Source organism: Labeo rohita, chromosome 10 (assembly GCF_022985175.1).
Source record: "Labeo rohita strain BAU-BD-2019 chromosome 10, IGBB_LRoh.1.0, whole genome shotgun sequence".
NCBI lineage: Eukaryota > Metazoa > Chordata > Actinopteri > Cypriniformes > Cyprinidae > Labeo > Labeo rohita.
Window position 1 is genome coordinate 20,248,153 of NC_066878.1, and position 21,996 is coordinate 20,270,148.

At 34.7% G+C, this 21,996-nt stretch overlaps 1 protein-coding gene across 3 annotated transcripts in view; it reads left to right on the top strand.

Moving 5' to 3' along the window:
* tjp2a (tight junction protein 2a (zona occludens 2)) overlaps positions 1-21,608 on the top strand; it is a 43,168-nt gene extending 21,560 nt beyond the window's left edge. For 2 of the 3 annotated variants that reach the window (XM_051120835.1, XM_051120834.1), the window contains 22 exons: positions 3,077-3,130; positions 3,516-3,640; positions 4,331-4,433; positions 4,523-5,243; positions 5,330-5,433; positions 6,605-6,758; positions 7,541-7,652; positions 9,000-9,118; positions 9,223-9,328; positions 11,151-11,301; positions 11,403-11,511; positions 11,729-11,948; positions 12,125-12,309; positions 13,616-13,711; positions 13,802-13,881; positions 13,966-14,176; positions 15,553-15,653; positions 15,868-16,089; positions 18,662-18,763; positions 19,216-19,497; positions 20,506-20,588; positions 20,704-21,608. In XM_051120835.1, the coding sequence (XP_050976792.1) occupies positions 3,086-3,130; positions 3,516-3,640; positions 4,331-4,433; positions 4,523-5,243; positions 5,330-5,433; positions 6,605-6,758; positions 7,541-7,652; positions 9,000-9,118; positions 9,223-9,328; positions 11,151-11,301; positions 11,403-11,511; positions 11,729-11,948; positions 12,125-12,309; positions 13,616-13,711; positions 13,802-13,881; positions 13,966-14,176; positions 15,553-15,653; positions 15,868-16,089; positions 18,662-18,763; positions 19,216-19,497; positions 20,506-20,588; positions 20,704-20,872 (3,600 nt within the window). In that variant the 5' untranslated portion in view covers positions 3,077-3,085 and the 3' untranslated portion in view covers positions 20,873-21,608. Of the gene's footprint in view, positions 1-874; positions 1,059-3,076; positions 3,131-3,515; positions 3,641-4,330; positions 4,434-4,522; positions 5,244-5,329; positions 5,434-6,604; positions 6,759-7,540; positions 7,653-8,999; positions 9,119-9,222; positions 9,329-11,150; positions 11,302-11,402; positions 11,512-11,728; positions 11,949-12,124; positions 12,310-13,615; positions 13,712-13,801; positions 13,882-13,965; positions 14,177-15,552; positions 15,654-15,867; positions 16,090-18,661; positions 18,764-19,215; positions 19,498-20,505; positions 20,589-20,703 lie in introns of those variants that run through there. The other variant, XM_051120833.1, reaches the window with a different exon arrangement.
* Positions 21,609-21,996: the final 388 nt, after the last annotated feature.

Below are 21,996 nucleotides of genomic sequence, written 5' to 3' on the forward strand. Positions count from 1 at the left end.
TTTCATAAGTTTTAAGTTTTGGGTAATTCATGCATACATAATGTAAAAAAAACAATTTTCAAACATTTAAGCAGAAACCATTAGATCAGAAGGGCAATAGTAAAATTGTGTTTTGGCTTGTACTATTTCAGGGTAGTTAATTGAGAGTGTGAGTTCTAGGAGAAAATTGAATAAATGCCCCTCAGAAGAGCACAGGAAGCCAAATTGATTTGTTTTCACACCTCTCAGATTCCTTACTAGGTTACTTTAGATAGTCTGATTTTGTGTTGGATTGAGAGCTCAGAGACCTGCTGTTGCACAACGCAGTAATACAAGCTTAGTTACGGTGAGAAATCAATTCTTTGACATAGTTCGTCAGTAATCTGCTCTGGTTATCACAGTAAAGAGAATTGAGGGCAGCTCATATGCCACACATTAATCCTGTCTTGGATAAGATTTGAGGCCGAGTTAGAAAGCCAAAGAACATTCATGTTTAGAACTGCGCAATTTACTAATATAGCACTATTATGCCATTTAATTCTACACGGCTTTCGAAAATGAGAAAATACTGCCGCTTAGGTTCTCCAAACCCCATAATCCTTCTAAATTATAATTAAAAACGCTGAAATCACTGCTAATCTACCAGTCCCTCTTGCATGTTCAAAAGCTTGTCTTGCAGAAAGAAACCCCAATCCAAATGCATCGGCGTTCTGAAGGTGCCACTCGCCTTCCGTAAGCCGCAAAGAGCTTTTAATGTCAACCTAGATCGAGCCGTATCATTTGATGAATTGAAACGGAATTTTAATTTAATAGCTCAGCAGTAGACAGCTTCTCGGCTGCCCCGTTTTTTTCCATCGTGGCTGCCGTGGGTCGCTGTGGACAGTGGGATTTGCGCGTAGAATGTAGGCCAGCGGCATCAGTCTTACGTCAAAGGCAGACAGATGCATTGTGCCGAGGGGTGATGCGCTTTGGCCCAGAGACACTGTGTTCACGGGAGAGGTGACAACATGAAGACGGTCCTCTCGCTGCACAGAAAATGGGTGCACACCATCAAGGCCATTCGCATCCTGCAGGGCATCGTAAGCACGCTTTCTGGGCTTTCACTGCACAACTTCATTTGTTATTGTGTTGTGCAGTTTGGGTGAAGTTTAACTTTTTAGTTTAATTTGTTTGTATTTGAATATTTGGAAATGTTTCCCAACGTTTTGAATGGCTTTTTATCTGTTGTCAATGTATACTGTAGGTTGATGTTTAGACTTTAGATGAAATGGCATAGTGTTTGGTCAGAGTGCCAATATGGGTAGGAAACTACACGTAAAATTTGTAATTGTTAATTATGCTAAAACATATATATACAGATGGATATTTAGTGTAGCATTGGATTTTTTGCTATGGAAAATGAGTCAAATTTTATATTTAAAAAAATGTTAGTTATTATAGTAATTAGTTATAACATTTGTTGAATTTTTATTGTCAGGATGATACATTGCAATATACATTTTTATTGCATTTCATACACTAATGCTTAGTTGAGATTGCTAAGGTTTAGGAATGGTTTGAAACGTTTGACACTCCAAGTTTAAAAAAAAAAAAAGGTGGTGATGGTTGGTTTTCTGGGTAGATGTTTTTTTTTTTTTTTTTTAGACATAAAAATCAGTGGTTTACTATGATTAGAGTGATTAAATACACCTGTGTCGATTTACAAAAATGCTTTCAAGCTATAACAGTAGTTATAGTTTATAGAGGCAACAAGTGGATGTTTCTGAACTTTTTGCAATGGCTGATTTATGAAATAGTTAATGGCAAAGATTTATCAAATAATTTGGAATAATTTTAGCAGAAATTTTCCAGTGATCCAGTGCTAAAATTTGTTTTTTATTGTTGTGGTTGTCCACTCTTTGGTTTTCCACAGTTGCAAAGTTGGATTATTCAAGTAAAAGGTATATAAAAATAAAATAAAAGTTAACAAAAAGACCTAGAATATTACTTAAATATAAAAGTAGGGCAGTATAGATCCCCCAAATCCAATGCTTTCAAACCAAAAACATTAGCACTAGACCAACAGGTCATGTTTGAAATTATTCCACTAACCTAAAAATGCTAAAGATCATCTGAGCACTTGAATTGTTCAGCGATAATCAAATCAGTGACAACATAGTATGCTGAATCACTTTTATTTCACTAAACTGTTGAAGTTGCTGTTTTGATGAACTTTTGACATATTGAAATGGTGAAAGAGCATGATGATTGTGTATAACCTCAGAAATAAGCCTTTTAATTTGTGACTTCAAAGTTTTAAAACAAAGTGACACCTATGGATATTGCATGATCAGTGCAAGCATATATGATGAAGAAATGAGGTGTATGTGATTGCATTAGAGGTGTTGCAGTGTTTAGTTTGATTTAACTAGTGCATTAATGTTTTTTTTAGATTATGGCATGACGAAAACCAGCAAATTGAAATGATTTATATATAAAATGCTAAAAGGCATCAGTTGTGGATTCTGGGTTGAGAATTATTTAGGGCAATACTGAGATTCATATTCGGTTGAGAAGATTAAAGAGCAACAATCATAATCACCCAGCGTGCACACGGGCAGATGAGGAGGTAAGTAGAGGCGTTTCATGGCACAGGACATCACGTGGCTCTTCGACTGATGCTGAAGGCCATGTTTATAGTGTTTAATTCACTGACCAGGATTCCTTTTAAAATAATTACTTTCAAATAATGTAGGGTTTTCATTTTAAAGGGGTCATGCCATAATCTGTTAAATCATTTTATTTTTTCCTAGCAGTCCACATGTTATGTCAGTTTTTTAATGAAATTACTTATTTGCAGATCTCTTAATTCTTTTATATTTAAATTATTATTTCTGCTTGAATATGTAGACACATTTTGCCTGTCAGTTCTGCAGTTCTGTCTGTTCACTGAGTATTCAGATGAGCTCATGTAAAAGGGTTGGAAGACAAACACTCATATACTTTTTCACTGTGGCAGCACCACGTTGCAGATTTTGCTCAGGAGATCACTGATATCTGCTGTAACTCGATTCTGTCCATCACTGTCCTACATATAAGCCTGTTCTTACTGTTTCAGAACCCAGTCATGGAGGAGACAGTGTGGGAGCAGTACACTGTGACCCTACAGCGGGTGAGTACTTCACCCTATGCTTATTTTGAGAGCCAATGTACTGTTCTTGCGTATTGGTTTATCATTGCCAATTTCTGCACCTCTAGCATTAGATTTATTATTAAAAATTAAAAAAATCTTACTGACCCCTTACTTTGGAGTAGTAGGGCACACTGTCATACATCTTCCACCGCTGCTGTCTCTAATCAGAAAATAAAGCATTCTTGCATCATCATCTTGGTGAACTGGATCACACATATACCTGCAATGTTATATCCAAGTGCAGGGTGACTTGTTAATTAGTTATTGCTGTCTGTACATCTGCATGAATTTAAACTTTTATTATTGTAAATGAATAACTATGGATTTATACAAAAGATAAAATGGATTCTTTGCCTGTATTTAGGACTCCAAGATGGGCTTTGGCCTTGCTGTGTCTGGAGGGCGGGACAACCCGAATGAAGAAAGCGGTGAAATGTCAATTGTCGTATCCGATGTGCTGCAAGGGGGTCCTGCAGATGGCTTGCTATTGTAAGCTATAAAATAATATTCAACACTTACCAGACTTTTTTTTTTTTTTTTTTTATAAGATTTGTAATCCTAAAGTGCTATCTAAAGTGAAAAAGCTGTTGTTCAAAAATGAAAGTGTATCCATTATATTGCTATTATATGAATATATCACTTTTTTTATATTATATTTTAAAGCTAAAATTACACAATTGACAAAATAAATGAAAATATTTTCATAATAAATAATAAATTAAACAGCTACATGTATTCTTCAAATATTTAAAACATATTTCACACAGTAAACAGTCAAGAAACTAGTTATAAGCAATTGCAATATAAAATAAATGTATTTTATTTTATTTTATTGCATTTTATTGCATTTTAATTAATTACATTGCATTGCATTTAGTTTCATTGCATTGCATTTAGTTTCATTGCAATTCATTGTGTTTCACTGCATTGCATTGCATTGCAATTCATTGCGTTTCATTGCATTGCATTGCATTGCATTGCATTTTTTTATTGACTACCAACACTAGATTCACTAGAACACTCAAGTTTTTATTTGTTATTCTAATTTTAATATAAACTTTAATGTCAGCGCCAAAATGCTGGTTGAGTACTTCTGATATTTCTAAACTGTTGGTACGATTTGAAGTCACTTTCTGAAGCATAGAGACTTTATCTAACAGTGTTTATGATGTTGTACAGTGAAAATGACAGAGTGATCCAGGTCAACAATGTGCCCATGGATGGTGTCCAACACGCCTTTGCAGTCCAAACTCTCCGCAAATGCGGCAAAGTAGCCAAAATCGTGAGTGTAACATTTTTGTATTGTTAGTCATTGCAGCTGAAATCAGTTTATTGAATAAATTATACATTTTTGTCCCTGTCCTTCATTAGACGGTAAAGAGATCAAGAAAAATTCCTGTCAGCATGGTTAAACGTGCCCCATCGCCAGATGACCGCGTCTTCAGCGGTGACTACAACGACGACTACGACTATGACCATGACCAGCGCAGCGTCTACAGCGGCCGCAACTACCCTGATCATGACGCAAGTCTGGAGCGGGGCCGCGGCTACTCGGATGACCGTGAACGCGACTATGACCGCAGTCGCGGGAGGAGCATGGAGCGCGGCGTGAGCCCTGACAGACAGTACAGACGAGACGGCAGCCGCGGCCGAATGCTGGACCGCGAGCGCAGCCCCGACCGCCGATACCGAAGTGACCACAACCTGGATCGCGATCACAGTCCGGACCGCCGCTACCGAAGCGAACGCACGCTGGACCGTGACTACAGTCCAGATCGACGCTATCGCAGCGAACACAACCTGGACAGAGAGCGGAGTCCAGACAGACGGTACCGCAGCGAACACAACCTAGACAGAGAGCGGAGTCCAGATAGGCATTACAGGCCCGAACCTGCTCCAGGCTACAGCAAAGAGAATTTAGCCAGCGACCATGAGCGCAGGAGGTTCGATCCGCGACAGGATGAACCCGTGAAGAGGAGTGGCAGTCGAGATCGGCTGGATCGCTCGCCTTCACCGCCTCCACCACCACAGCGACACGAACCCTTGGAGAAGCCGCTCAATGTTACGCTTCTAAAGAACCGTCCCAATGACGGTAAATACACACTGCCTTTGTTTATCTGTTTTCAGGTACAACCTGGAGCCAATTCTCTAACATGATGTTTTTTCATATCTGTTCAGAATATGGCCTGCGTCTTGGCAGTCAGTTGTTCATCAAAGAGATGACGAGCACAGGTCTGGCATCCAGAGAAGGCAAACTGCAAGAAGGCGACATCATTCTGAAAGTACGTCTCTGGAACAACCTCTTTTTTTAATGTTTTTGCTCACCAAGCAACTTTTAAATGCTAATTTGATTTAAAAATACAGCAAAAATGGTAATGTTGTGAAATATTATTACATTTTTAAATTATTTAACAATTTAATTTATTCCTGTGATCAAAGCTGAATTGTCAGCATCATTACTCTAGTCTTCAGTGTCACATGATCCTTCAGAAATCATTATAATATACTGATTCGCTGCTCAAGAAACATTTCTGATTATCATCAGTGTTAAAAACAGTTTTTTGCTGCTTTTTTTTAATTGCAGCCTTTATTTATACAGTTGAGGTCAAAAGTTTACATACACCTTGCAGAATCTACAAAATGTTATTTATTTTACCGAAATAATAGGGATCATACAAAATGCATGCTATTTTTTTTTTTTTTTTTTTTTTTTAGTACTGACTTGAATAAGATATTTCACATAAAAGACATTTACATATAGTCCACAAGAGAAAATAAGAGTTAAATTTATAAAAATGACCCTGTTCAAAAATTTACATACACTTGATTCTTAATACTGTGTTGTTACCTGAATGATCCACAACTGTGTTTTTTGTTTAGTGATAGTTGTTCATGAGTCCCTTGTTTGTCCTGAACAGTTAAACGGTCTGCTGTTCTTCAGAAACATCCTTCAGGTCTCACAAATTTGTTGGTTTTTCAGCATTTTTGTGTATTTAAACACTTTCCAACAATGACTGTATGATTTTGAGATCCATCTTTTCACACTGAGGACAACTGAGGGACTCATATGCAACTATTACAGAAAGTTCAAACACACTGATGATCCAGAGCAAAACAACATAATTCATTAAGAGCCGGGGGGTGAAAACTTTTTGAATTTGAAGATCAGGGAAAATGTAACTTATTTTGTCTTCTGGGAAACATGTAAATATCTTCTGTAGCTTCTGAAAAGAATTAATTAAAGGGAAAAAAAAAGATATTTAGGCAAAATAAGATAAAAGTACACATCTTCACTCTGTTCAAAAGTTTACACCCCCCAGCTCTTAATGCATCATGTTTATTTATTAATTTGGTTATTTATTTTAATTAGTTATTTATGGAAAGGAATCTTATTGACCAAAATTTTTACTTTTTGTACTTTGTTATTGATTCATACTTATTTTGGTGTGTCAGATTAATGGTACGGTCACAGAGAATCTGTCTCTGAGCGACGCAGGAAAGCTGATTGAGAAGTCTCGTGGGAAACTGCAGCTGGTGGTGCAGAGGGATCGCAGTCAGGTGCTCATCCGAGTCCCACCCATGGCAGACAGCGACTCAGAAATGGATGGTGAGTGGAACAAAAACATAAAAAAAAAAACACTAACAGAAGAACAATCACAATATTTCTGAAAAAATTAAACCCCTCTTTACATGGCTGTAAAAACAGCTTTCATATTGCCATTGTTGCATTTTATATTAAAAAATAAAATTGGGGTGGAATATATCAAAGGGTCAGTATTCATCAACCAGGATTTACTCTTTGTTGTTGCTGTTGGTTCAGCGGAGGGACATTCCCATTCTAATGCACATTTGATTACATATTTACATATGATTTACATATTGATTAATATTTGATTAAATATTGTTTGTATATACCACATGACACATGTATAGTGATGTATGATGTTGTGAAGTATTTAGCGAAACCCAGCTTTAATCTCTTGGAGACCTCTGACCTCTTGCCTTTTTTTGAACTGCTGTGTGGTCACTGGATTGGAGAGAAAATGCCTTTTGGCTTTGGGAGGATTACATAAACCCTACCCATAATCCAAAGCTTATGAAAAATGTCATTTTATAAACTCTAGTAAGACTTGAGTCCCATGTCCCAAGTTGTTTGTTCATGCTCTACTGAAAATCTGTATTGGTTTTCAGATCAAATAATGTAAGAATGAAGGAAAACAAATCTGGTTTTAATTAGTAGTTTTATATTTCTCAGGTTTAGGAGTTTGAACCTTGGTGTATAACCCATCATGCACTGTTGGCACTGTTGACATAAATGATGCCTCGGAGCACGGGTCTTGTTCCAGTGTGATAATGACATCTGATGCGTGTTGTACACGTGTGTTGCAGATATCTCAGAGATCGAGTCGTACCGCTCCTATTCTCCCCAGGAGGATCGGCGGAGTCATCACTCTGACCTCTCCTCACACTCCTCTAATGAGAGACTGCAGGACAAAAACAGGTAATACACTGCTATACCCTAAGAATTCACTAATTTTTGGTTTGCAGACATTGGAGTAATTGATAACACTCTACAGTAAGGTTCCACATTAGTTAACTACAATAGTTAACATTAACTAATCTTAGTTTCTTTCAACATTTACTAATACATTTACATTTCAAAGATTTATCTCATCATATTATTAAATGGACCTGACCTAACATGAAATAGCAATGAACAAGTGTATTTTTATTAACTAACTTTAACAAAGATGAATAAATAATGTAACGTGTATTGCTTATTACTTAATTTTAGTTAATGCTTTAAGTATTGAGACCTTATTGTAAAATGTTACTAAGTAAGTAGTTAATTAGGTGCTAGTGAGTAACTAGCTTAAGTTAAAGTTTAATATTTTATGTAAACTGCAAAAACTCCAAAACCAGCTCCAGCATAAGGCTACAAGCAGTCTAATGCTTTTAATATGACTTAATTTGTATTTAACATAACGACAATTGAATAAAAACATTGTTTTAATTAAAACAAGTTACTAATCATAATGCTTACATTTTCTTAGTTATTCAATAAGCAGCTACAGAAAATGAGCAAAGAACATTAACATTATCAAAGAACATCATCACTGATCAGCCTAGCCTAGTCTAGTGCAAATTTATGCATTTAAAAAAAAAGACTCGTGTTATAAGTGAAGCTATTTACACTGTATGATGAATAAATCTCTTACCACACACTGCACACGTCTGCGGCGTGGCTCCGAGCAGATCACTTGCAGCCACTCTAGTCAATGCTTGTGTTTATACCCGACGCACTGCGGCTCGTTGAAGCGTCCCAGAAGCGGCTCTCCATGCAGCATCACTAAAGTTAGGCTAATCCCCCACCTCGTTTCTACCCATCCCCCAGTCATTTAAATTTCTATAGGCAGGATTTATTTTAATGATATTCTAATGGGCCACGTTGTAACATCATAGCACCCGGAAAACAATGCTGTAGTCCAAAGGAGCCGTTCGTTGTAGTTCTTGAAAAGGGATTTTTTTAAAAATGAAATATCTCCCTTTGGATTGAACTTTGAGATTTGTAACTTTGTAGATATTTTTTATGCCCAAACACACCACACACTGGCTAACATTCAAAAAGTGAAGCATAATAGCACCCCTTTAATAATCAGAGCATAAAACAATAAGGGACTTTTTTTGGGTGACGGCATTAAACAATAAACACATTTGATACAACTAACAAAACTAGAAAGCACCTCATTAATGATTTTTTTTTTTTTCAAATGAACTGGCAATGCATTTAAAAGAAATGTTATAAAAGCCAGTGCAAAGGGACTAAGTCATTTTCTTCTTTTGCTAGAGATGAGCCTCCTAACAGACTGGCTAAAATGGGAGCGATGCCGACTCCATTCAGAGCAGCGCCAGTGGAGCTCCCACCTCCACCTGTAGAGAAAGAAGAGCCTCGCAGCGAGTCTCCAGGTACAGTTCCACAATTTAGTTATTTAATGCAATACCTCAAGACTTTTGAAATCTCATAACAGTGGAAGAATAGAAGAAACAGATGATGTGTGTTGTTTTTTCAGTTCCTGTTCCTGTGGTAAATGCAGCTCCAAAAAGTGTTCCAGTAAAAGCCAAGCCTCTGCCAAAGGTTCCCCTGCGGCCCAGTGTGGAGGACCAGGAAATATACGGGTTTGTACTGGATTGACTTTTGAAAGCTGTCCATTTTGTTCATTTAATTTGTTCTATAGTGAAGGCATATTTGTTAAAGGGAAATTAAAGGCTGGCATGCAGTTTCTTGCTGACATAGTACAAATCACTCTCTGTCAACTCAACTAAATTGTCCAACAATGGCCTATTAACATTTCAGTAGCTGTTTTTTATTTAAAGGGATAGTTCACCCAAAAATTAAGATTTTGTCATCATTTACTCACCCGCAGAAAGACGTCAGTACACAATATGTTTCAAATTTAAAGGAGAAGTCCACTTCCAGAACAAAAATTCACAGATAATGTACTAACACCCTTGTCATCCAAGATGTTCATGTCTTTTTTTCTTAAGGAAATTGTTTCTTGAGGAAAACATTTCAGTAATGTTCTCCATTTTGTGGACTTCTATGGTGCCCCCGAGTTTGAACGTCCAAAATGTAGTTTAAATACAGCTTCAAATGGCTCTAAACGATCTCAGCTGAGGAAGAAGGGTCTTCTCTAGCAAAACAATCGGTTATTTCCCCCCCCCAAAAAAAAAAGTGTAATTTAAATAATTCATAACCTCAAAAGCTCGTCTTGTCTAGCTCTGCAATGCACATGCGTACTCTGTGTAATCTGGATCAGTACAGATAGGGTTTGTCGAAAAACTCCCATCCTCATTTAGTCCTCCAACTTCAAAATCGTTCTTTATCGCTGTTTTACCTTTTTTTTTTGTAATAGGTGTTTTACCCTCCTTGTAAACACTGGGTCGGTACTTCTGCAGCGATGTAGATTTTGAAGTTGGGAAGAAAATGAGAGATTTTTTTTTCTCCTGTCTGATTTGTTTGTCAGACGGAATGGCGGATTCAGCCTTATGATTGGTCAGAATGCCTGTCAATCAAGCTGTTTGCAAAGAGTCATTTGTATGGAAAAAAAGCATAATGAAAGTCAGTGGGACCCAAAACTGTTTGATTGCCAAATTCTACATACTATGCTGCTTTTGTGTTCTGCAATAGAAGGAAATTAATAATCTATCTATCTCACCAGCCAAGCCTAGCAACAGGCTAATCAGGCTAGAAACATGTTAATCATGTTAGAAATATGCTAGCAACATGCTAATAATGCTAAAAACATTCTAATAAGGCTAGCAACATGCAAGAAACATGCTAATCGTGCTAGAACTATGCTAGCCACATCCTAATAATAATGGTAACAACATTATAATCATGCTAGCAACATGCTAATCATGTTAAAATGCATTAGAAACATAATCATGTTAGAAACATGTTAACAACATGCTAATAATTTGCTAATCATGTTACAAACATGTTAGCAACAGGTTAATCAATTTAGAAACATGCTAACAACATGTTAATCATGTTAGAAACAAGTTAGTAGCATGTTAATCATGTTAACAGCATGTTAGTAACTTACTAATCATGTTAGAAACATGCTAGCAATATGCTAATGATGTTAGCAACATGTTAGTAACATGCTAATCATGCTAGAAGCATGCTAGAAACATGCTGGTAACTAGTTATTAACATGCTAGCAGCATGTTAATCATGCTTATGTTAAAAGGTGCTAAAACATGCTAATCATGCTTAAAACATGCTAGCACCATGCTGACTACTATCTATCTCTCTCTGACAGACTGAATTACCTTGAACACAACTCTAACCTATTAAAACTACTTTAAACTTCAAACTTTTTTAAACGTTCTGGTCTGGCTTTCTCAAGCCAACTTTAAGTTTGTCTAGTTGCTACTTCCTGTTACATTTAGACAACTTTTAATTCTAACATTCTAACTTTTGATCTTCCCACAGCCCCAACACTGTGATGGTGCGCTTCCAGAAGGGCGATAGTGTTGGTCTGCGTCTTGCTGGAGGAAACGACGTGGGCATTTTTATCGCGGGCGTTCAGGAGGACAGTCCTGCCGAGATAGAGGGACTCCGTGCTGGAGACCAGATTGTGAAGGTGCAACATCACTGGCTCTGCATTTTCATATTTCGTGCCTTTATCTGTCATACATTTTCCCACATTGTCAAATGCTAATTTGTGTTTTTCTTTCCCTGCAGGTGAATAATATGGATTTCAGAGGAATGGTCCGGGAAGATGCAGTCCTGTATTTACTGGAGATTCCCAAAGGAGAGGATGTGACCATCCTGGCTCAAAGCAAACCTGATGGTACTTCAAATCAGTGTAGTATAATGTACATTACCAGTCAAAAGTTTAGTCAGTAAGACCAGAGTCATGATGCTGAAAATTCATCTTTGCATCACTGGAATAAATTACATTTTAAAATATATTCTAATAGAATAGTGTTAAATTCAGTTCAGTTCATTTGTGTAAAGACTTTTAGCAATAAAAGGGCTGTGAATAATTGTGTTTTGTTTTGTTTTAGTGTATAAAGACATTCTGGCGTCTGGACGAGGTGATAACTTCTTCATCAGAACTCATTTTGAATACGAGAAAGAGCTTTCTCAGAGCTTGACCTTCTCCAGAGGAGAGGTGTTCAAAGTGGTGGACACCCTGTATGACGGAAAGCTGGGTAACTGGCTCGCCATCCGCATGGACAAAGACAATCAGCTCCTGGAGAAAGGCATCATACCCAGCAAGAGCAGGTGAGACTCATATGATTCGACCTGAAATATGCACTGGCTTAAAAAGGTCTTAGACTAGGAGGAAAGCTTCTCAAAATCAATAAAAACGGATCCTCTGAAATGACGTTTGCTGAAATCATCTAGTTGGCTATTTCATGTTCATGACGTTCATGCATTTTTTTTTTGCATACTATCAGAGCGGAGCAGATGGCAAATGTTCAGAACGCACAGAAAGGCGCTGGCAATGACCGAGGAGATTTCTGGAGGCTGAGAGGTCAAAGAGCAGCCAAGAAAAAAGACCTTCGCAAGAGCAGAGAGGATCTCAGCGCTACACCCGTCACTACACGCTTCCCAGCCTACGAGAGAGTGGTGCTACGGGAAGGTACACCCATTGTGCATGGCTTTAACTAATATGCATTTCTGTATTAAAATACATTTGAATGTTTTAGGGCTAAATAAATAAAAATAATACATTTGAGCTATGTGACCCTGGATCGCAAAACCAGTCATAAGGGTCAGTTTTTTTTTAAATTGAGGTTTACACATATGAAAGGTGAATAAATAAGCTTCCCACTGATATATGTTTGTTAGGATAAGACAATATTTGGCAGAGATACAACTATTTGAAAATCTGGAATCTGAGGGTGAAGAAGATCAAAATATTGAGAAAATCGCCTTTAAAGTTGTCCAAATGAAGTTTTTAGCAATGCATATTACTAATCAAAAATTACATTTTGATATATTAAGGTAGTAAATGTACAAAATATCTTCATGGAACATGATCTTTACTTAATATCCTAATACTTTTTGGCATAAAAGTAAAATTTTGACGCATACAATGTATTTTTGTCTATTGCTACAAATATACGTGCTACGACTGGTTTTGTGGTCCAGGGTCACACATGCATATATATATATATATATATATATATATATATATATATATATATATATATATATATATATATATATATATATATATATATATATATATATATATATATATATATATACATACATATATATACATATATATATACATTTTGTAATTATTATTTTGAAATTAAGAAAATAAAATAAGTTGCTAATTTTCATTTTTAGTGCCATTTCATTTGAGGCTCTAAAACCTATAAAAATAGTATTTTTCAAATGATATGCATTTTTATTTATGCATTAATTATTAAAAAGTATTTTAAGTTTAATCCTGTATTTTTATTTATAATTTAGAGTTGATTATCTGAAACACTTAATGTGTTTTGTTTGTTAATACATTCCATATTTATTTTTTGAATTTTAATTAAATTTATGTTAAAATTTAATTTATATTTATTTTATTTATATTTATATTAAAAATTATTATTATCAAAATGACATATTTAAATGTTTTTTCTTGTGAAAATAATTTTCTCATGCCTTAAAACGGCTTGAATGTAACTCAACCCCCCTTGCCTTATTTACTATACGTGGATCTATGAATATGCAAATTAGCCCCACCCCCACACAGTCACATTAGCCAGAGCCTCCTGATCCACTAACTTCAAACCACATTTCTAGGACAACCTTTAGGAAACTACAGTTTTTAAACAACATAAAAATCTTAATTTTCACTACAGGGGGACTTTAAGAAACTTAACGTTTATGTACTAAGTCTTTTTGTTTTTTTCTTTTGTTTTTTTCCTCTTTTCCAGCTGGGTTCAGAAGGCCCGTCGTAATATTCGGCCCTATTTCAGATGCGGCCAATGAGAAACTTGGCAATGATCTTCCAGATGAGTTTGTCGTAGCAAGTAAGCTATTCCTTTATGAAAGATCTCTTCATATATATATTGATGTGTAGATATGGATGAGGTGTTTGAGATGTGTTTTTCTCACGACAGAGACAGAACCTAAAGACGCGGGCACAGAGAAGTCGTCTGGCGTTGTGAGACTCAATACTATTCGTCAGATCATCGAGCAGGTGAGCAGACCACGATCACACTTCTGAATGTGTGTGTGCATAACAAAAATGGATCAACATCTAAGAATATTGTTTTGTTCTTAGGATCGACATGCACTGCTCGACGTCACCCCAAAGGCTGTAGACACCCTGAACTACACCCAGTGGTATCCTATCGTCATCTTCCTCAACCCGGATAGTAAGCAGGGGGTGAAGACTATGAGAAACCGCCTGGTTCCCGGCTCAAACCGCAGTTCACGCAAACTTTACGAACAAGCAGTCAAACTGCGGAAAACCTGCTCACACCTGTTCACTGGTTAGTCCGATTAGACATTCCTTTAGAAAATGTCAAAATTAGTGCCATTAGTTGTACAATATGTTGATATATTTTTATAAGCTATATGGTATGATATATCGATTAAAATGTAGTTTGATATGAGCGCCTCTGAAAAATAAGTTTTGAATCATTTTCTCAGTGCATAACTTACATTTCACAGGTATAGTGTCCATCTGAAAATGTTAGAAGCTAGATTTATTTTCAATTTTTAGTATAGTGAATTTAATATATGCTTTAAAAGTCATTATTTTTGTTCACTTTGTTTTTGTAGCCTTTAATATGAACAGGATGTGAAATTATTTTTTTTTTAATTAATACAGATTTTTTGTTTGTTTGTTTGTTTGTTTATTTAAATAGAAAGCAAAAAAATACAGATCATATCACAATTTAGCCAAAAAATACTGTGATGTTTTCTTTGGCCATATCCATTTAATTCTTTCCCAAGTTCTGTTCTGTTCTGTTCATTCTTTCATTCTTTCTTTGTCTTTTTTTTTCATTCTTTCTTTTTCGTTTTTCTTTCTTTTTTCATTCTTTCTTTCTTTGTTTTTTTCTTTGTTCGTCTTTCCTTCGTGCTTTCATTCTTTCTTTTCTTTTCTTTCTTTTTTTCTTTCCTTTTCTTTTTCATTTTTTTTTCCTTCCTTTCTTTCTTTCTTTCTTTCTTTCTTTCTTTCTTTCTTTTTCTCTTCTTTCTTTCTTTTTTAAAATTCAGCGTTTTCTGTTTTCTTTTTTTTTGTATTCCGTTTTTTGCATTTAAGTTTTTTGTATTCTGTTTTAATTGGTTCAGTTACATTTTTTCAGTCAAAAGAGGTCTAATTAATTTAAATATATTTAATAACAATTTATTAAAAAATTTAATAAAGCTTGGGGCACCATGAAATGAGTTTTATTTTACCCAAATTGCAAATATTTTTTCTCCTATTTATTTATTTATTTATTTTTGTTGTCATCATTGATTTTTAATAGTTTAATCAAACTTTATTAATCAAAAAGCATGTCTAAGAAGTTTAATTAATGAAACTCTAACAACTCAGTTTCAACATTTTTACAAAAAATGGTGCCATATTACATATTTTATTTATTCAGAAATTCTGGGTTGTCTGGATTTATGAATTAACACTTTTTTTTTTTTTTTATTAAGAACTGTGGTAATCAAACAAATGCATAAATATAATTCATTTAAAAAATTCATTAAAAATTCAGTTAATCTTTTAAAATATAATTAAACAAAAATGTAACAATTCCTATTATTTTGGCCAAACAAGTGTTTACTTTAAAAATTAAAATGTGGAAAGAAAATACAATATTCCTTAAAAAAAAAAAAGTTATAAATCTCTATATTATGCTTCCTTATCCAGCTACCATTGATCTGAACTCTGCCCATGATGCCTGGTTTGGAAGTCTCAAGGATGCCATACGAGAACAACAAGATAAAGCTGTCTGGGTCTGTGAAAGCAAGGTAAACAATTATACATAATACAAATACAGAACTGTGGTTCATTTCATAGTTCTGTATTTCATATTTCCTTTAGCAAAGAAGAGTTACTATATTACCATATACCATTACCATATATGATAATGCCTTGCCAGCCTTAGTTCACATGTAAAATTACCCATCATTAGACCTTTCAAAGTTTTATTTTTTTATTTATTTATTTTTTTTAACGTTTCAGCTTGATAGCTCTGAGGAGGACTTGGATCTCCATGATGACCGTATGTCATACCTGTCGGCCATGAGCGCAGACTACTTAAGCATGGACAGTCGTCTGACCAGTGACTATGAGGATACGGCGGATGAAGGCGGCGCATACACCGATAACGAGCTTGACGAGTCCACCGACGATCCTCAGCCGATGTCAGCGATCAGCCGCTCATCTGAGCCTGTTAGTGAGGAGGTTAGTGTGCTGTGTAAACTATTTGCATTTCCTGTCATTTTACCACTGTCAGTAATTTCAGCCCTACCCGTATACTACCTGGAAACATTTCAGCACTGAGTCATTTGATTATAAAAGTCTGTTACCTATAAAGGTCATTCATTCTGTTTTCAGTATCGGTGTCATTATCATTGACTGTCACAAGAGTATCAGTGATAAGAAAAGTGTGTTTATGGATCCAGCTTTGTGCACGCTGCTCCCCACAGGTCAGAGTATGTGAGCGGAGTGGAGCGACAACAATTTCCCCTCCGCGCTCCGTGCATTTTATAACCGCTCCGCTCCAGCTCCGCTCCGGGTTCACCGTTTCCCGCTCCCGCTCCACTCCTCGCTCACTGATACCAGAAACACCGCTCCGCCTTCGCTCCGTGTCTAAACTATATCAGTATGTTTGAAATACCACAGTTCTGTTCATAACGTATATTAAAAGAAGAAAATAACAGAAATAAAACGAAAGTATAGTTTTAAAGTGGCTTATTGGAACACAAGTGCGCAGACTTTTTTTTCCTCATGCCAAGCTAACATGTTGTCAGTCAGCATTAGAAGGTATAACTGCTGCTTTTTGCAGTGCAAATGTTTGTGATAAAATAATAATAATAATAATAATAATACGACAGTCAGTTATTTTACGTACAGATCGCTGCATTTCTTATAGATTTCTTCTCATTCGAAATCGGATATACAGATGAAGTACCACAGTAAGTTTACATTTGTTTGAATGCATTATTGAGAGAGCGATTGCGTGTGAATACGTGCTGTACTTGTTAAAATCACGCTTTCACTTGAAAATATTCAGTATCTTAAAACTACAAACTAATTTACTGAAAACTATAACTTTCTGCTCATGTCCATTGCCGTCGTCCTAGTTTTCACATTCGTTCTGATTTGATTGATCCATCTCCATCAAGCTAGCTAAATAGGCTATGTTTAACACATGAATTCTTGCTATATATGCAGTTATATTATGGGTCGTTGTCATGAATTGTACTCGTGATGGAGCGGTAGTGGAGCGTTCTTGGAGCGAGTAAAAACCACAACGCTCCGACTTTTAAAATTTCTGCTCCTCACTCCATTAAAAATCACACCGCTCCACTCCGCTCTCCGCTCCCACTCCGCTCCGCTCACATACTCTGCCACAGGTCACTGAAGAAACTGCATATTCAAAAACATTCATGTTCAACATCAGTCTTTCAAAAAGAGATTATCAATGTTGGAAACAGTTGTGCTGCTTAATATATTTTTGCGACCTGTGATTCTTTTTTTAGGATTGTTTCATGAAAAAAAAAAAAAATATATATATATATATATATATATATATATATATATATATATATCGCTCAAAAGTTTGGGTTCAGTAATTTTTTTTTTTTCTTTTTTTGAAAGAAATTAATACTTTTATTCAGCAAGGATATGTTAAATTGATAAAAAGTGATAGTAAAGACTTGTAATGTTAGAAAAAAAATTCTATTTGGAATAAATGCTGTTCTTTTTAACTTTTTATTCATCAAAAAATCATGAAAAATGTATCACAGGTTCCAAAAAAAAATTAAGCAGCACAACTGTTTCAACATTGATAATAAGTCAGCATATTAGAATGATTTCTGAAAGATCATGTGACAATGATGCTGAAGTAATGATGGTGAAAATTCAGCTATGCATCAGAGAAATAAATTATATTTTAAAGTATTTTTAGATAACAAACTGTTATTTTAAATTGCAATAATATTTCATAATATTACAGTTTTTTTCTGTATTTTTGGTAAAATGCAACTTTGAGCATAAATGATTTCTTTAAAAAAAATATGAAACACTTTACTGGTCCCAAACTTTTGAACAGCATTGTAACTTGGAGGAAACATGTTTTCCAAATATTTTTAATACCTGATCACAGATATATTTTTTTTAAATAATAACATCATTTTGCACTACTGTTTAAAAGTTTGGAGTGCGTAGGATTTTTATTTATATATTTTTTTTTACATATTTCTATTCAGTAAAGATGCATTTAATTTATTCAAACAAATGTATAAAATCCTGAAGAGAAAAAAAAAAAATCACAATTTGTATGAAATTCATAATATTAAGAAATGAGCAGCAAATCAGCATATTAGAATGTTTTCTGAAGGATCACGTGACACTGAAGACACTGGTGACACTTGGTGAACATGAGAGTACTTTCAAACATTAAAATTTTTTTTAAAAATCTTACAGACTCCAATTTCTAAACAGTGTTGTACTTATTAATTGTAATAATAATAGTAATAATAATAATAATAATAATACAAAAAAACATGCCAAAAACCTGCATGGTTTTGTAGAATTGTAGACTTTTAATGAGCCTTTTTTTGATTACAGTTTAACACCACTTAAACCACCAAACATACTTTTACAATACTTTACAATACTTTAATTTAGGAAATAATAACTTGTCTGTTGAAGTATGTGTGTATTAATGTTGTTTTTATTTATTTAGATTTCAAATGTATTTTTAATTAATTCATGCTATATCATTTTTTTTTTTTTTTACCCCACACAGAGACCCATACCTGTTCCTCATGAGCGTTTAAAGAAACCTGCGAGCAAAGAGGTGCAGCGGGAACCCAGCCCGCCTCCATCATTTGTTCCTGAACCCCCTAAGGTCAGTTTCTCATTTTCTGTATACCTCCTTTTCTTCCTTTTGGCTCATTTAGTTAAGGACACTAAATATTTGGCAGTGTTATGGGCTTGATTGCACAGACACTGCTGGATGAGTGTCTGTGCAGCTGAACTGAGCTGGACGAGGACTTCACCGTTTTCTCCAGAGCTGCTTTATAGATGAATGAGATTCTATTATTGATGAACTTTACAGTTATTAAACTGAACTAAATAAACAATGAACTGAAAAATTGACTGTTTACTAGTATCCTGTTTTTAGAGCTGCTTTACAGCAGAACTGAATTTAGTTTGCACTGTTAAACACTGTGAAGCTGCTTTGACGCAATCTGTATTGTGAAACGCACTATATAAATAAAGGTGACTTGACCTCCCCTGAAGTGTTTCTTAGGCCCATTACAGGCAATAACAGAATTCACACACCTGTTGTTCCTGCAGGTCCGGGCAGCTGTACGTCCTGCAGACTCCAAGAGTTTCGACTCTCGTTCCAGCAGCACAGTCAGCAGTGATGCTCCTGTCAGCACCAAACCTCTTCCACCACCGGTAGCCCAGAAGCCCAGCTTCACCCTGAGGATGGGCCCAGGTGAAGACACAACCTCTGACCCTGTTGATGACCCCGCAAACCGCACCTTCCGGGGAAAGGTGAAGGCCTTCGAGCAAATGGACCACCTGGCCCGGGCCAAAAGGATGCTTGAGCTGCAGGAAGCCGAACAAGCGCGGGTTCGTCTCTCATCAACACACAATACACACCAGCTACTATATGTCTGAAGGGAGGAACATCAGAAATATGCTCAAGAAATGTCCTATTTCAGCCCCAAAATCACAAGAAAAATACTTTTATTTTGCATAAAATTGAGAAAATGAAAAACATATTTATTTTTATTGTCATGACGGTTAATATCATGTTGATTAAGCATATATTTCACAGCTGATTTTAATTAAAAAAAAAAAAAACGTTTTAAAAAAATTTAAAATGTTAAAAATGTAGGTAATTATTATAATTTAAATTATACAAATTATTAAAATGTATATAATTATATATAATAATTGAAATGAATTATTATATATTGAATATTATATATTATATAATAATAGAAATGAAATGAACAGAAAAGGAATAAATAAATAAATAAATAAATAAATTATATATATATATATATATATATATGATCTTGTAATTATATCGTTATATTTTCATTCTTTAAATTTTTTTTGTTGTAGTTTAATTAAAAGTTAATCATTTAAATATTTGTGTGTATGTGTATATTTATTTATTTATTTATTTATTTTAATTTATATTTTTTATGTTTTATCCCAACTCAGCCTATTTTTTTGTTTTTATATATGCTTAACTGTCATGACAATAATGCAAACATTAATAATCTTTTTATTATTTATTTATATCTTTTTTTAAATTATTTATTTATTTATATTATTTTTCCTTAATTTTTTCGGATGCTTTTATGTTATTTTAAATTTCAGTGATTTTGTGTGTGTGTGTATAATCATAAATCACTGAAATGTAAAATAATCATCCCAAAATAATAAGGAAAAATTATATTATTTATTTGTTTTTGTTATATTTATTCATTTGTTTTATATATATTTATTTATATATATATATATATAATTATATCATATAATTAACATATAAAATGTAATCATAATGATAATTATTATTATTAGCGATTTAATCATTTTTTATTTATTTACTTTTTTTCTTAACAGCTGGAAATCTCTCAGAAACATCCAGATATTTATGCAGTTCCCCATAAGCCAAAACCGAACCATAACAGGCCTCAACCAATTGGGTAAGTTTGTTTTTGGGATTTTTTTTTATTTTCTCACTAATACTCATTACACCACAGGTATACAATAGTTTTGTTTAACAAGCCGTCCCGTCAGTAACGGCTGTGTTCCTTTCAGCTCCAGCTCAAACTCTGAGTCCCAGAGCTCCTCCAAACTGTCGTATTCAGAGAGCCGCTCTCACCACCGCGCCGATGATGATGATGAAGAGGAATATCGACGGCAGCTGGCCGACCAAACCCGCAGAGGCTATTACAATCCCCAGAAATACAACGACACTGAACTCTAACACCCAACGTCCCATAAACACTCACAACAGAACAAGCTGAGTCTCTGCATTGCACCGTCTGTGTTGGGATATTTCCTGTGCATGTTATTGTAAAGCAAATCAGTGTGTTTCTGGTTGTTGTGTAAGTAAACAAGACTGTCATGGAACCACAGATAAAGTAAATGAGATGTTATTTGCCACAAATACACATGCAGTATAAACACGCTAGTCATAAAACAGCATCTTTTTATACCTTGTTTTTATATTAAATTTCAGTGTATTTTTCTTGTCTAAATGTAGTGTTTTTTTCTTTCAGACTATTTGTACGTCTTTAGTTTTATTTTCCCACAATGCCATGTATCTGTTTCTACTGAAAGCTACTAGATGGAGTTCACGTTACACTTTCCTAATTTACTCCACTTAAGTTTGCCATAAACCAAAAGTGAAAGTGGTTTAAATATTATTTTCCAAAACATTTGCTGGAGTGCCTTAATGTCATCGATCAAACATGTATTAACTTATGCTTGGCTAATGCTTTTATGCTTGCTACATATGCTATGCTATAATTATGTTTAAATGGCTTATGATAAAACATCAGTTTTTATATTGTTCAGTACTTTGATTCTATGAGAATATAATAAGATCATGTGTAATGTTCACACTGCAGATGTGTGTCTATGATCAGTGCTTTGGGTTATAATAAAACAGTTGTGGGATTTTTAAATTTTAAAGACAAATAAATAAACCTCACTTTTAATGTTGTTACTTACTTGTCGTTGTTTGTGATTACCTCATATTGCTATTAATAAGCCAAACCTGTGGAAGCCTGTTTTCGCCACTGAATTTAAAAAAAAAAAAGGTAATTAATTTCAGCTTTTTACTTTTTTTTTTTTCTCGCAATTGTCACTTTTTCTCAGAATTGCAAGTTTAGGTCTCACAAATGTGACTCAGAATTGCAAGTTTATATCTCGCAAACAGTGTTCGGGAAAGGTACTTTTAAAAGTAATTTATTACAACATTGAGTTACTCCCTAAAAAAGTAACTAGTTTTTATGGAAAGTAATGTGTTACTTTACTTTTGCGTTACTTTTTAAATCTGGCTTGCTTGTTCGTTTTTAATATAAAAAGTTTTATTTTTGGCAAATG